This window comes from Archocentrus centrarchus, chromosome 19 (assembly GCF_007364275.1).
Source record: "Archocentrus centrarchus isolate MPI-CPG fArcCen1 chromosome 19, fArcCen1, whole genome shotgun sequence".
Classification (NCBI taxonomy): Eukaryota; Metazoa; Chordata; class Actinopteri; order Cichliformes; family Cichlidae; genus Archocentrus; species Archocentrus centrarchus.
Window position 1 is genome coordinate 25,014,770 of NC_044364.1, and position 17,211 is coordinate 25,031,980.

At 39.7% G+C, this 17,211-nt stretch overlaps 1 protein-coding gene across 1 annotated transcript in view; it reads left to right on the forward strand.

Annotated features, from left to right (window-relative positions):
* ryr2a (ryanodine receptor 2a (cardiac)) overlaps positions 1–17,211 on the forward strand; it is a 375,294-nt gene that overhangs the window by 284,659 nt on the left and 73,424 nt on the right. Inside the window, 1 exon segment of the mRNA XM_030754826.1 lies at positions 8,722–8,795. Within this exon segment, the coding sequence (XP_030610686.1) occupies positions 8,722–8,795 (74 nt within the window).

Sequence of the window (17,211 nt, forward strand, 5' to 3'; positions counted from 1 at the left end):
GCTACTAAAAAAAGACAAAGACCCCTCAATTGTGCATCCTATCGACCAATATTCCTGTTAAATTGTGACTATAAAATACTAGCTAAGGTACTGGCTTGGTGATTAGAGAATGTCTTGCCAGACATTGTTTCTCCTTTTTAATGTACGGCATCTGTTTAACATTATGTACACCATGTGCCAGACTGACTCAGAATGCCTTCTCTCCATGGATGTATTTCTCATTAATGTACACTCAACACCCCATCCTGACAGGAAAAAACAGAAATGTAGAAAATTTCGCAAATTTATTAAAAAAGAAAAACTGAAATATCACATGGTCATAAGTATTCAGACTCTTTGCTGTGACACTCATATTTAACTCACATGCTTCTGATCCTCCTTGAGATGGTTCTACTCCTCCATTAGAGTCCAGCTGTGTTTAATTAAACTGATTGGACTTGATTAGGAAAGGCACACACCTGTCTATATAAGAACTCATAGCTCACAGTGCATGTCAGAGCAAATGAGAATCATGAGGTCAAAGGAACTGCCCAAGGAGCTCAGAGACATAATTGTGGCAAGGCACAGATCTGGCCAAGGTTACAAAAGAATTTCTGTAGCACTCAAGGTTCCTAAGAGCACAGTGGCCTCCATAAATGGAAGAAGTTTGGGATGACCAGAACTCTTCCTAGACCTGGCCGTCCAGCCAAACTGGGCAATCGCGGGAGAAGAGCATTGTGAGAGAGGTAAAGAAGAACCCAAAGATCACTGTGGCTGAGCTCCAGAGATGCAGTAGGGAGATGGGAGAAAGTTCCACAAAGTCAACTATCACTGCAGCCCTCCACCAGTCGGGGCTTTATGGCAGAGTGGGCTGACGGAAGCATCTCCTCAGTGCAAGACATATGAAAGCCTGCATAGAAATTACCAAAAAACACATGAAGGACTCCCAGACTATGAGAAATAAGATTCTCTGGTCTGATGAGACAAAGATTGAACTTTTTGGCGTTAATTCTAAGCGGTATGTGTGGAGAACACCAGGCACTGCTCATCACCTGCCCAATACAATCCCAACAGTGAAACATGGTGATGGCGGCATCATGCTATGGGGGTGTTTTTCAGCTGCAGGGACAGGATGACTGGTTGCAATTGAAGGAAAGATGAATGCGGCCAAGTACAGAGATATCCTGGAAGAAAACCTCTTCCAGAGTGCTCAGGACCACAGACTGGGCCAAAGGTTCACCTTCCATCAAGACAATGACCCTAAGCACACAGCTAAAATAACAAAGGAGTGGCTTCAGAACAACTCTGTGACCATTCTTGACCGGCCCAGCCAGAGCCCTGACCTAAACCCAATTGAGCATCTCTGGAGAGACCTGAAAATGGCTGTCCACCAACATTCACCATCCAACCTGATGGAACTGGAGAGGATCTGCAAGGAAGAATGGCAGAGGATCCCCAAATCCAGGTGTTGCATCATTCCCAAGAAGACTCATGGCTGTACTAGCTCAAAAGGGTGCTTCTATTCAATACTGATCAAAGGGTCTGAATACTTACATGTGATATTTCAGTTTTTCTTTTTTTAATAAATAAATTTAACACATTTGCAAAAATTTCTACATTTCTGTTTTTTTTTCTGTGAGTGAAAAATTTAAAGCGGTCTGAATACTTTCAGTACCCACTGTATGTTTCATGTTCCATTTCAGGGTTCCCAGATAAACCAGACAATAATATAAGTGACAAATTGATATCATTTAACCCAACTAAGAAAGGAGTGATTTCTGCCATCTTGAGACTGATTTCCCATTTCCATTTCCCTCCCATCCTTGTAGTAAAATTAGCTTGGGAGCAAGACTTGCAAATCACAATCAGTGAGACAGTTTGGGCTAAATTATTAAAGAGAATTCATTTCTCTTCCATGTGTGCAAGACACTCCCTTATTCAACTTAAAGTTGTTCACTGGATGGACCTTTATAAATCTAAATTGGCTAAGACTGAGCCAGAAATAGATCCAACCTGTAATAGATGTAAATCTGAGGAAGCCACTCTGATTCACATGTTCTGGGTCTGTCCTAAAATACAAGAATTTTCGGGAGGTGTTTGTGAAGCCCTATCTGCTGTTCTTGCCCTTAAATTGAACCTAAATCCATCTATGTTGCTTTTCGGGGTTGTTCTTGAGGGGTTGATATTACCTGTTGGGGGACACAAGGTGATTGCCTTTTCAACTTTGTTGTCACGCCGCCTGATCCTTCTGGGGTGGAGGGACGCTGCCCCACCCACAGTAATACACTGGATTAGGGATGTGTTAGCTACTTTAAAACTGCAGAAAATCAGATGTATGATGAGAGGCTCAGAAAAGAAATTTAGTCAGACTTGGAAATCTTTCCTTCTTTTCTTTAATTAACCCTCAGCATAGGTTCAGGAATAGATGGTTTTTAGTTATACAGATCGATCTGGTATTATACATATTGTTTTATACTTTTCGCATAGTACTTCATGACAGTGAGGACTTTGTTCATTATTAGGGGGTAGGGGTTTTATTATTACTATTGTTACCTTTTTTTTCTCTTTTTCTCATGGGTATTTCTTGTACATTTCTATTTTTTGTAAAGTGTTTTTGTAATGTAAATTTTTCAATAAATATATCAAACACTAAACTCATTTAAGTTATGTGATCACATTTAATCGGAAATTTATTACAATGACACCAGATTTTTCATTCAAGGTAGGCAAAAATCCTACTTCTTTGAGCCGACTTAGGAGATGTTTTTTTACTGGAATTAACGATAGGAACAATCGGTACCTGCAGAAGCCAATACAACAACAGCAAAATTCTGATTTGTGCGACTTTGACTTAGGCGACGTTTATTGTATTTGTTTTCATGCTGTAGCAGGTCCAACTCTTTGTTGTGTTAGTTCCCAGTAATATTTCTGAAAAATCAATCAGAGCCATTGCACAAAGATTGGTCATAGCCACACAACAGTTTGGAATGTCTTGAAGAAGAAATGGACTAGTTCTTATATAGTGCTTTTCTACTCAGTCAGAGCACTCAAAGCGCTTATACAACACGTTTTTTACTTTTACCCATGCACACCCATTCATACAAGCACTTCCATGTTAACTAAGCTAAGTGCTTTTTAATTATATAACATCCACACACATTCACACTCCGACAGAACGGTCGGAGAGCAACTTGGGGTTAAGTATCTTGCCCAAGGATACATTGGCATGTAGCCTGGAGTAGCCAGGAATCAAACCCCTGACCTTCCGATCAGTAGGTGACCTGCTCTACCTACTGAGCTACAGCCACCCCAAGAAGAAAGCCAGCACTGGTGTACTAAGTAACTGATGTCAAAAAGGCAGACCAAGGAAAACAACATCAGTTGATGACAGAAACATTGTCAGTGTAAAGATAGATCCTAAAACTACAGTACTGTTAGTGACATCAGCAACAACCTCCAAAGGATAGGAGTGAAAGTATCACAATCTACTGTTTGCAGAAGACTTCATGAACAAAAGTTCAGAGGTTTCACCAGAAGATGCAAACCACTAATTAGCAAGAAGAATAGGAAGGCCAGGCTGGAATTTGCCAAGAACTACAGAGACAAGCCTCAGAAATTCTGGGACAAAGTTTTATTGACTAATGAGACAAAGATTAACCTCTGTGATGGAAAGGCTAAAGTTTGGACAACGAAAAGAATAGAATAGTTTTTATTGTTGCTGAGAAAACAATGTTAAGAACATGTTAAAACAGTGAAATGCAGTTTAATATCCTCTCTAGGCAACTGTTAAAAAGACAAAAACTGTCCATATACAAAAACAATGGTAAATAAATCAAAATATAATAACACTAAAAAATATACACAAGCTTAAGATTATTTAAAGTGATTTGTGCAATTGGCGAGGGGGGGGGTTCAATGGTTGTCAGTCAGGATAGATAATTTTCTATTATATCCCCTGATTGTTCATCAGGATGAATAGGTTTGCTGAGGATGGGGGGGTTAATGGCATCACAGCCTGAGGGAAGAAGCTGTTTTTCAGCCTGTTCGTGTTTGCTTTTAATCTTCTAAATTTCTTTTTAGAGGGGGCAGAGAGTGTCCAGGGTGAGTAGTGTTCATTGCAATGCAGGTAGCCTTTTTCTGGAGTCGGCTGTTGTAAATGTTACCAAGGTGTGTTAGTGAGGTACCCGAAATTTTTTTCTGCCTCTCTCAACACTCGCTGCGGGTCTCTCCTGTCCCATGCTGTGCAACTGGAGAACCAGACTGTGCAGCAGTTTGTCAGGAGGCTCTTGGTAGTAGCTCTGTAAAAGTTCACCAGCAAGCATTGAGGGAGGTGGCAGAGCTTAAACTTCCTGAGGAAGTAAAGTCTCCGTTGTGCCTTCCTCATTTGGTATTGAGTGTTGAGAGCCCAGGTGAGGTCAGCAGAAATGTACACCCCAAGGAACTTAAAGCTCTCCACTCTCTTGACCTCCACTCCATTAATGTAGAGAGCTGTGGTCTCAGTGCGTGTGGATCTTCTGAAATCCACAACCAGCTCCTTGGTTTTGTTAGGGTTCAATTCCAGGTTATTATTATTGCACCATACTCTTAGATGCTGGACCTCCTCCCTGTAGGCTGACTCGTTATCCATGTCATCATCAGCAAACTTGATGATATTGGAGGTGTGAATGGGGGAGCAGTCATGTGTGAAGAGTGAGTAGAGGAGGGGGCTGAGGACACAATCTTGTGGGGTACCTGTGTTTAAGATGATAGTTGAAGATGTGCGGTCTCCCATCCTGACAAAGTTTTTTGACCAGATTATGGTAAATGGACTAGTTCTTATGTAGCACTTTTTCACTCTGTTTGAGCACTCAAAGCGCTCATACAACACATTTACATTTACCCCATTCACACAAGCACTTTCATGATTAACTAAGCTAAGTGCTTTTTTATTATCTAACATTCAGACTCCAACGCTTGTGCCAGAGAGCAACTTGGGGTTAAGTATCTTGCCCAAGGATACATTGGCATGCAGCTTGGAGTAGCCAGGAATCAAACCGCTGACCTTCCGATCAGCAGGTAACCTGCTCTACCTCCTGAGCTACAGCTACCCCGAACTTGAACCTGCACTGCTTCTTCTTCTGTATTCATGGTCTTTTCTACCACTGAGCCACCTGGAGTTCCGAATGTCGAATAACTGTATTAAAGGCTGAACTAAAATCCACGAACAACATTCTTACATATGAATTTTTTCATTCCAGATGAGTGAGGGCTGTGTGGAGAGCTGTGATCACATTGTTCTCTGTTGACCTGTTTGTCCTATAGGCAAACTGATGTTGGTCAAGGTCAGCTGGGATGACAGATCTAATATGAGGGATAATTAGTCTCTCAAAGCATTTAGACATGATGGGAGTTAGAGCGACTGGGCGGAAGTCATTTAGGTAGCTCACTGTGTTTTTCTTTGCTACTGGGATGATGATGGCCGATTTGAGGCAGGTGGGAACAACAGTGAGTTGCAGTGAGAGGTTGAAAATTGTGGTGAACACTCCTGACAGCTGGTCTGCATGGGCCTTAAGAATGCGTCCGGCAACACCATATGGTCCAGGGGCTTTACTGGTGTTTATCCTATGCAAAGCAGATTGGACCTGGTTGGGGAGAAGCTAAATAGGGGTGTCCTTAACTGCTCAGATCTGCTCATGATCCTAAACATACAGGCTCATATGTGAAACATAGTAGAGATATTGTCATGACTTGGGTATGCATGGCTTCTTCGGACACAGTAATCTTCATTGATGATGTCACACATCTTGGCAGCAGTACAATGAACTCAGAAGTCTATAGAAATATTTTGTCAATTTAAAGAAAGATGCAACCAAACTGATTGGGATATCATCATGAATAAACAGATGTATGAACAGCTTCAATTTCAGATCCAGACAATAACCAAACTGTCGAAACACTAACCCTTTTTCACTGACAAAACAGTAGTTGCCCTTGTATTATTGTATTACAGTAGATCCTTATACAATAATTCTATTGTACCCTAGTACAATAATTCACCTGTTCTATTGTATTGTATTTATTTATTATATTGTAATATTGTGTAATATTAGTCTCGAATCTCCTGATGGGATCAGCTCCATGCAGAGCCCTTTGTGGCAACTACAATATTTAAAGGGCTAAAACTCAATTTGGCATCAGCACCAGGGCAGCGGCCAGTGAGGGCCTATTATCACCGCTTGAGGCACCACTAGAATTTCTACAAATTTTGTTGCACTATGTTCAATGTAAAGTAAAATTAATCTAATCTAATCTAATCTAATCTAATCTAATCTAATCTAATCTAATCTAATCTACTGGGCAATTTTGGAGTAGTTATCAAGTATGTACCCTTTCCAATCAAGGAACTAACCCTGTGGGATCTCTTTTGGCAGGGGTTAATCTTCCTCTTGTGTTACAGTTGGCACCAACCAGTTTTAAATGCATTAAAGTACCATTTAAATTTGTTTATTGTGTCAAAGCTTTTTGACTTTGTCAGGAACCATTATTAAACAGCCCTGAGTAAGAATCAAAACATCACCATGCTATCAGCCGATAACAGGAGGTGCACCATTGTTCTGAATTTAGCTGATTACCACACTAAAATTACTACACTCCTCCACAACAACAATACTTATGAGGTCTTAAGACGAGATCCCACAAGCAACTACAAGAGAAAAGTCATCTGTTGCCAACAACATCTCAAAAAGGAAAAAGCAATTGACCACCCTACTTACTACTTTATTCACCCTGGAGAAACTACTAAATGCATTTATGGACTTCCAAAGAGCCACAAAGAAGGAGTCCCACTCAGACCCATTATCAGCAGTATAAACTCAGTCACATACAACATTTCCAAGCACTTTGCCACCATCTTATCTCCACTTGTAGGCAACACATCCCATCACAATGAAAATTCCACAGACTTTACCAACAAGGTCCATAATCTTGCACTGAATCCAGATCAAAGCAGTGTCCTTTGATGTGGTTTCACTGTTCACTTGCATACCCACAACTGAGGCAGGGGAGACCATCAGAAAACGACCGTCAGAAGACAACTCCTTACAAAACAGAATCAGCTTTACCCTAGATCAGATTTGTGCACTGTTAGACCTCTAGCTTTTCACAACATGTTTCAAATACAGTGATGTTTTTTACACACAAAAGCATGGATATGCCACGGGCTCCCCAGTGTCACCCATTGTATCCAACCTTTACATGGAGAAAGTGGAAAGTAAAGCTCGTGGCTCTTTCAAAGGGATGGCACCAAGCCACTGGTACAGATATGTAGATGACACCTGGGTCAAAATCAATAGCCAAGACGTAGAAGCCTTCACTCGCCACATCAACTCAGTTGATCAGTACATAATGTCTATTATGGAGGATACCAGGGATAATAGGTTACTGTTCCTGGACTATGCGGTGCTTATTGAGGAAGATGGAAGCCTCAACATTGAAGTTTACCAGAAGCCCACACACACAAACTAGTACTGACTCTTTAACTCCCACCTCCCACTGGAACACAAACTTGGGGTGATCAGGACCCTGCTACACTGGGCAGAAAAAATACCCTCTAAGGCAGAAAGGAAACAAAAGGAACACACACATGTCAAGAAAGCCCTTAATGTGGTTATCCCAATTGGGCTTTCATCAAATCAGCTAAGATGCACAGGAAAGAAGGTCAAACGCAAACTAGGGAGAATAAGAATGACAAGAGCAACAATGTTGTCATCTCTTATGTGGCAGGCTTGTCAGAGAAACTCAGAAGAATTTTCTCCAAGCATGACATCCCAGAATACTTAAAACCTAGTCAAAAACTGGTACATTCCAAGCACAAAATCCCCAAACAAAAGATAAGCAATGTAGTGTATGCTGTCCAGTGCAGTGAAGAGTGATCAGAACTCTACAGTGGAGAAACCAAACAGCCTCTTCACAAATGAATGGCACAACAAAGAAGAGCCACCTCGACAGGACAAGACTTATTGTTGTTTCTCTGAAAACATCATCACCATTAATTCATTAACATGTTTTATCATTATTTTGCACTAAATAGTTCAAAACACCAAGACAATATTTAAATCATTTTGAGGATTTTAGAGCATCTTAAGCATTTTAGCTAACAAAGAAGCTTTATAATAGTAAAAAAACTATGACAATGAAGAACATATGAAGAGCTGAGTGTTTACTTATAGGTCAAGGTTGTTGTCATTTTGGCTAAAAATGTTAAACCTGGTCCCGCTTGCTGACAGCACGTACTAAACATAAAAATATACAAAAAGCACTGCACAGTTGAAATAGAAAAAAAAATAATCACTATAATAAACACCTCCAAAAAAACCAAATGCAGGAAACCAACTGAGATAAATAAAGAAGGCATGGGAACAAGTGGAAAAGGGAAGCAAGCAAGGAAGGAAAAACAGATGGCAACCTGACTGAGAAAGTGTACAGATATACACACATCAAGGAGAGGGATAATGAGGCACGGGCCAATTCAAGGCAGACAAAAATACTTTTTCAATTCAATTTTATTTATATAACACCAAATCACAACAAACAGTCACCTTGAGGTGCTTTATATTGTAACATAAGGACCATAAAAGACCATATTCTCTGTACTTACACATGGGATAAATACAGGGAAAACACAAGGGCAAGGCAAAAACATAAATACAACATGATGGTTGCAGTGATACAGTATATTTATCAGTATATTTATCTTTGTTTTAGTGTTCTGGATCTAAATGCATTTGAGAGGCAGAATAAAGCAGAGGGACTGGGAATGGTGACAGAGGAAGGATCAGGTAAGATTTGCTATGTTTACACCTTTTGAGTTAATTTTGAATGGTTACACAAACAACTCTTTGATGGAGATTGGTGGCCTCCACTTTATATTTAAAGAATGCTTTGCATCTCTAGGTCTAGGTAAAAGTCTAGTTAATTAACATAAAGATGACTGATTTAAACCTGCTTTTAAAACAGAAGCATATTCTGAATTAACCTTCAACACTTTGTAGAAACACTACCATCATAGAAAGTGACCATATATTTCTGGTATCATATGTTGTTTTTTATAATTGATACAAAAAATGTTGGGTTCTTTTTTTCACTCCTGTCCAGTCACTGTTCTGTATTTTGCGTTGTTCCATTTATTCTGACATTACCCATTTGAGCATTTTTTTGATTTTGAGTCAGGTGGTAATGCAATATTGCAGTATTGGCAGTGGAGAAACAAGCTGTATAGCTGTATCTTACTGTGCTTCACCTTGTATGGTGCTCCTAATGAGGTGTTTATCTAATACAACAAGAGAACTCATGACAATAAATATGATGTTCTGTTGCTATGTTATTTTTCATCTTTATACACTGCTAAAAAAATAATTAAAGAACACTTTTTAATCAAAGCATAGTATCAGGTCAATTAAACCTCTGGGATATTGAGGATTTTAAGTAGCAGAGGGAGTTGTTAATCAGTTTCAGCTTCTTTGGCATTAATGAAATTAAAAACAGATGCACTAGAGGGGCAACAATGAGACATCCTCCAAAACAGGAATGGTTTTACAGGTGGAGGCCACTGACATTTTCCCTCCTCATCTTCTCTGACTGTTTTTTCCTCTAGTTTTAACATTTGGCTAGGGTCAGTGTCACTGCTGGTAGCAGGCAATACCTGAACCCTACACAGGCTGCACAGATAGTCCAGCTCCTCCAGGATGGCACATGCCATTGCCAGAAGGTTTGCTGTGTCTCTCAGCACAGTCATTGTCACAACATTGTTCAGCAAAACCACTTTGGTGGTGGGTCAGTGAGGGTCTACATCTTAGGCAACTGTGCCCTGACTGCCATTAGGTATCAGGATTAAATCATTGGACCTATTGTCAGACTCCTATGCTGGTGCACTGGGTCCTGGGTTCTTCCTGGTGCACAGCAGAGCCCGGCCTCATGTGACAAGAATATGCAGGCAGCTCCTGGAGGATGAAGGAATGGATACCACTGAAAGGCCCCCACAATCTCCTGACCTAAATTCAATAGAACATATCTGGGACATCACGTGGGGCTCATACAAACTACTGAATACCATTTTGAGTGGCTGCAATGAAATTTTGGCAAAATGGACTAGTGTGCCGCATCACTTTTTTCACTTAAATTTTCAAGGTGTCTTTGAGTTCAGCCCTCTGTCGGTTGATAATTTGCATTTCCATCAAACAATGTGGCATCTTTTCATTCGTAAAACATAGTCCATATCAGTGTAGATATCCAGCTTGATTTTCCCCAATGAGATCTGCTGTGTTTATAAAGTGTTCTTTTATTTATTTATTTTTTTTGAGCAGTGTATGTGAAAAATCAGGGCTACTTTCTAAGCCAATACTTATCAAAAGCAACTTAAGATTAATCCCTACTGCACCTATTATCACACTAAAGCATGGTTCTGACTACAGCTGATGATGTTTTAAATTTATACATAACTTAATTATCATCTTGTCTTTAAAAGGTATGCACTAACTGGCTTTTATAAATATGACCTGTATAGGTTTACTCTACAGTGCTGTGCAAAAGTCCTGAGCCACTCCTTATTGCTTTATAGACTTTGTTGGATTTTTTAAAGTGGTCTTGAACAATAATTCTTCAGCCTTTGTGAAGGTCTTTAAAAGTGTTTTTAGAGGAATTTTTTTTGGTTTGTTTTTTTTATTTACATAACACTGACCAATGAATCATTTGAGCATAAAAAAGGCATCCAAGTTAAGGAATAAAAAAAGTGTTGTGTCTATACATAACAGGCATCTTAGCAAAGAACCAGGAAGAAAAGTGTCTACAGCCAGCCGTGAAGGCTCTGTCATGGTTTGGGGGTGCATTTCGGCCAGTGGTGTTGGGAATCTTATCAAAATTGATGGAATTATGAATGCAGTTAAGTGCAGTTAGAATTTGATCCACCATGCCAAACATCTACAAAGTGTGTGATTGGCAACAACTTCATTTTTCAGCATGGCAATGATCCCAGACATACTGCCAGTGCAGTAAAACCATACCTGGATAGAGAAGCACACAATCATTCACTAACTGGCCCCAGAGCCCAGACCTCAACATTACTGAAGCACTGGGCGATCATCTTGACAGAGAACCAACCAAAAGGTAGTCGACATCCAAAAAAGAGCTTTGGAATGCCCTTCAGAACTGGAGAACTATCCCTGCACTTTTAGAAATTATGTAAAAGCTTACTTAAGTGATTTCAGGTTATGTTAAAGAAAAAAGGTGGTCATAACAAGTATTGGTTTTCAAGCTCATTAGAATTGTACAAACTGTTGTTGCCTTATAGACTGTATTTCTATTTTTGTTTGTTTCACATTTTCCTTGCAGATTGTGGGTGACTGAAGACTTTTACACAGTTCTGTAAATACATATCCTTGATGATCCCAAAAGCAAAAAACAAAACAAAGGTCTTGGTGGTGTATATATGGTGGTGTATATATGGTGTATATACACCACCAAGACCTTTGTTTTGTTTTTTTATATATATATATATATACATTTTTTTTTTACAGTTATTTAGCTGCACACCCAGGTTTTCTGTCAACACGTTTATCTCATGTTGACCAAAAAAAGACAGATATTTCAAGCCCTTTTCCCTATATGTAATCTTTTCCTTTGTTTCTTTCTTTGTTTCTTACTTTCTTTCTCTCTTTCTTTCTTCCCTTGTTTTCCTGTTCTTATTTTGGTTTACTGCACTTTCTTCCCTTCCTCAGTCATCACTCATGAGCGTGGTAATTATGCCTTCTGCCATTTTCTTGTGTGTTGGTTGGCCTCCCTCTCTCTCTCTCTCTCGCGCTCTTTTGCTCTCTCTCGCTCTCTCTCTCTCCCGCCCAAACACTCACACATTTGGTTAGCTGTTGTGTCAGTTCTGTCCAGGTCCTGAGTGTGGACCTCTAAACCTAATGCTTGATCTTCTCTGTGCTAGTAGCAACTTTTTTGCCTCACCCTTCCATTCTAAGCCTTCTGCTTTTAGAGGAGGCCCATTAGTTTTGTAAGTAAGTAAGCACTCATATTACTTTGAGTCATTTTGGAGTGTACCTTAGAGTTTTATAACAACATCAAGACTTGGCAGAAGTGGTGGAATCACAGACATCCTGCCACATCTAGCCATCTAAACCAACAGACGTAAGATGAATGCCTCTCCCTCAGGATTTGTACAGTATCTGGCACATTCTGAAAATGAGAAAAGACCAATATTAGCCCCCACCCCCCTTCACCCCTTCTCCACCCCATCTGCTACCCATACCTTCCGAATCTTACAGTCAATCTTATGTCAGCTGATTGTTGTGTCTCAGTATTGGAGATTGTATTGTGCTGGTTGTTATCTGTTGTGAACTGTACAATTCCCTCTGTGTTCTCAGCCACAATTTCTCTGTTTATGACATTAAGGACTGCAATAAATATATCTAACCAAATAAGTAATTGTAGATTAAGTGTCCAAGCCTTAAACTTGCACTCATCATGATTTTAGAATAAAAAGTAAAAGGTGTAACTGGTCATAATAAATCTACATGTTATCATTAACTCAACACAACCAACGCAGCTGCCTTTAGCTCAACAAGCATTAAAGCATCTTTTAGCTCCTTGTTTTGGTTTGCAGCTTTACAGGTTTGGTTATTAACCTCCTAACATCCACCAGGCCACTAGCATGGCACTTAGGGGTAGGGTTAGGTTAATTTTAGCCACATGCTAAATAAACCTTTCAAATCAGGCCTCTTGTATGTATTTTCATCTTAATGTTCTGATTTTAGATTCATATAGGTTACATATATATAGTCCTGAAAAAAGTATGTATTCTTTGAATTCTAAGGGTTTACATATCAGGACATAATGAAAAATCAGCCAGTCCTTAGCTGGTTCAAAAACTATTTAAATACAACCTCGGTTGTACAACAACACATCATATTTTATGTCATTTTTTAACAAAATAAAAGATAAAATGGAGAAGCAACGAAAAACTGAATACACCACAGGACCATATTTAGCAGCAATAACTGTAAAGATGTAATAAAGTAATTTTTTTCTGTATGACCCACGCTTCTGGTCAGTTGACAGCTCAGCTCCTCTTTTTGTCTGAGTTCCCAGAACAAATCCAACCTAGGGTATCCTGGTACGAGGGGCCATCAGGGACATTATTACTGAAACGCTCTCACCCACACACTACTGAAACGCTCTCACACACAAACTACTGAAACGCGCTGACACACACTACTAAAACTCACTCACTCACAGTACTGAAACGCTCTCACACGTACTACTGAAATGCTCTCACAGTACTGAAACATTCTCACACACACTTGAAAACCAAGATTTCGTGTGAACAGGTGTTTGGTGTCAAAAGGAAGGTGTTTCAGGTGAACAGGAAGTTTGAAATTTGAGCAATTTTAACATTTTCAAAGCAGTCCGTGTTAGATAAGGACATAAAGATGAAAAGTCAGAAGATTGTACTGGAACTGACAGAAATCTTGCTGTTAGGTCTCCTCTACAAAAGAAAAAGACAACCTTGGGTTCATCTTTTATTATCTATTTCCTATTATATAGAAAAGTCAAACACAGATAAAATGATCCTTTCCTCCATGTTGAAAGTCAAGTGGTTGCAAACTTCAGCATGTAGCATACTCTCCGCTCATTGGTCCCGTCGCCTACCCACGTGTGGACGTCTACCTATAAGGACTTGAAATTTCTCATGCACAAATTTGGCTGGTCGTTTGGCTGGAGGAGGGCAAGCGATTGTCGCCTCATTGCACATGTTCCACAGGAAATAAATGAGACGTGGCGACACAGCATGCTATGCGATCCAAGGTTTGGGACAGTTTCGCCCTCGATAAAGGAAAAAATGGACCGTTAAATTTATATCAGCAGCAAACCTGATTAAAATTTTTGAATGAAGTATCCATCTTCCATGTGTTTACTAAATAACCTTATGCTAAATGTAAAAGCTGATAGCTAAATAAGTGCCATTTCTTAATTATGTAATTCATAAACCGGTTAGTTGACTAATTGATTCAATAGTTGATGACTAATCGACTATGAAAATAGTCATTAGTTGCAGCCCTACTTCAAAACATGGCTAATACCACTCTGATGTCTAGTAACCACCTACAAGCAGTCTAAGTGAACAATATATTGGCCTTGTGACCATGCAAACACTGTTGTGTGACACCAGCCTATTGTTGCAGCTACAAGTGTGGACATGTGCTTCACTTAGGTTGCTCGTAGGCTATTGAGTAGACATCAGCGTGGTGTTAGCAGTGTTTTGAAATGTGCTATTTTTTTCCTTCAGATGCCTTCCTGTTCACACCAAACACCTTCCTGTTCACATGAAATCCTCTTGGTTTTCAGTAGTGTGTGTGAGTGCGTTTCAGCAGTGTGTGTGAGAGCATTTCAGTAGTGTGTGTGAGTACGTTTCAGTAGTGTGTGTGAGAGCATTTTGAGTGAACAGGAATGTGTTTTGTGTAAACAGGAAGTCGTTTTGGCTAAACAGGAAGGCATTTCAGTAGTGTGTGTGAGAGCTTTTCAGTTGTGTGTGAGCGAGTTTCAGTAGTGTGTGTGAGAGCGTTTCAGTAATAATGTCCCTAACGGCCCCTCATATCCTGGTGCTACATGCACTTATAAGCATCCTTTTGAACAAACTGTGATTGGCACACAGTTCTAGTAACAGAACACCACAGGATTCAGATCAGGCAGGCCATTCATCCCAGTCACACCCCTCCAGTTCTCACTGTAATTGCCCATGTGAGTGCTGGCATCTCCCAGTAGAATGACTGAGTCAGCATATGAAGCACCCTCGAGTACCCCACCCAGTGACTTAAAGAAGGCTGGGTGCTCTGAACTGTCATTCAACACATAAGAGCAAATGACAGTCAGGACCTGTTCCCTGGCCCAAAGGCACAGGGAAACAACCCTCTTACTCACAAAAAAAAACTACAGCATAGACGCAGACAGCTGAGTGGATACAAGGATAATCCACCCTTGCCTGCTGCCTCTCACCGACGGCAACTTCAGGGTGGAACAGAGTCCAGCCCTTCTCCAAGAGACTGGGCCAACCTCATACACTAGCGTGGGCTCCCTCCCCACCAGAGGTGATGGTGCATGTCCCAATCGCCAGCAGACAGGAGATAGGTCTGCTGGTTCTTTAGTCTTGGCCGCCTCATGACATGCACTGCACCCAACCCCTACTATAAATAATAATAATAAGATAGATAGATAGATACTTTATTGATCCCACAAGGGAAATTTTTGTGTTTCAGCAGCAAGAAAATTAATACAATCTACCATAACTAAACATCAAAGTGAGAGTGCCAACGATGAGTGCAACACTATACATATAGAAGCAAAAATAGATTAAATAAAGCACTAAAGAAGAGTTATATTATGGCAGACAATATATTCAATATTCCTCATATCTCATATCTTCTTATATTTCATTAAAAATGACTTCTGTCTTCACTTGCATTCTAATTTATTGGCACTATCCCACAGATGCTGAAGAATCTGGATTTTCTTTATCCTCCATTCTAGTGAATGTTTATCCTCATTTGAGCCTGACAAATCATGTACTTCTTATCCTTGTCTTGAATACTTTCCACATAATAATCAATAATCTTACCCCACAGATAGTCCAATCAAGCAACTATTGATAAATCTACCAACAGGCAAGGGCATCACCTCCCAAATTTACAGCTTATTACAGAAACTATTAAGTGAGCATTTGCATAAAGATACAGTCAACAGATGACCTTGCTGTGGCTATATCTCCTAATGACTGCAAGTCTTGTTTGTGCAATGTTAAAACAATGTACAAATAAATGGGTAATACATCTACAGTGGGGAAAAATAATTATTTGATACGTTTTCCCACCTACAAAGAATGGAGAGGTCTATAATTTGTCTCTCAACTGTGAGAGACAGAATAAAAAAAATCCAGCAAATCACATTGTATCATTTTTAAAATAATCAATTTGCATTTTATTGCATGAAATAAATATTTGATCACCTATTAACCAGCAAGAATTCTGGCTCTCACAGATGTGTTAGTTTCTCACAGATGTGTTAGTGTTCCGCAATAATTACCTGTATTACTTGCACCTCTTTGATCTTGTTATCTGTATAAAACACACCTGTCCACTCACTCAATCAGTCACACTCCAACCTCTCCACCATGACCAAGACCGAAGAGGATGACAAGGCAACAACTGCTGGCACAATTATTAGAAAATGGAAGAAACACAAGATGACTGTCAATCTTCCTTAGTCTGGGGCTCCATACAAGAGCTCACCTCGTGGCATAAGGGTAATTCTGGGAAAGGTCAGGAATCATCCCAGAACTACACAGGAGGACCTGGTCAATGACCTGAAGAGAGCTGGGACCACAGACTCAAAGGTGAACATTAGTAACACACTAAGCCGTCATGGATTAAAATCCCACAGCACACACAAGGTCCCCCTGCTCATGCCAGCACATGTCCAGGGCCATTTGAAGTTCACTAATGACCATCTGGATGATCCAGAGGAGGCATGGGAGAAAGATTTGAAGATTTGTATGGAGGAGTGGGTAAAAAATCACTGCTGCAGTGTGTGCAAGTTTGGCCAAGAACTACAGGAAATGTAACTGCAAACAAAGGCTTCAAATATATATGTACCAAATATTAAGTTCTGTTTTTCTGTTGTATCAAATACTTATTTCATGCAATAAAATGCAAATTAATTATTTAAGAAATCATAGAGTGTGATTTTCTGGATCTTTTTTTTTAGATTCTGCTTCTCACAGTTGAGGTATACCTACAAAAATAATTACAGACCTCTCCATTCTTTGTAGCTGGGAAAACTGGCAGTGTATCAAATACTTATTTTCCCCACTGTATATAACTGAAAATAAGAGATGACATTGGACACCACAACAATTATATCGATGGAATCTACTGCCCATGGATTCTTGCTGGAGGTGTGGTGGACATGTGCTGTGGACTTTTTCCAATCTCAAAGACTGGTGAATTAATATTCAAGAGATTATTTTTGAAGTCTTAAGAAAAAGATTTTAAAACTTCACAGATCTGGCTATCTTAAGTTCAACAAAGATTTATTTTCCTTAAAAAAAAAGATGGACTATTTTAGTTTTCACCCTGGCTAAACAATGATGTGGGTGTGAAAGATGATGACTCCGTTATTTTTTTGTTTTTCTTTAACCTCTGCCAG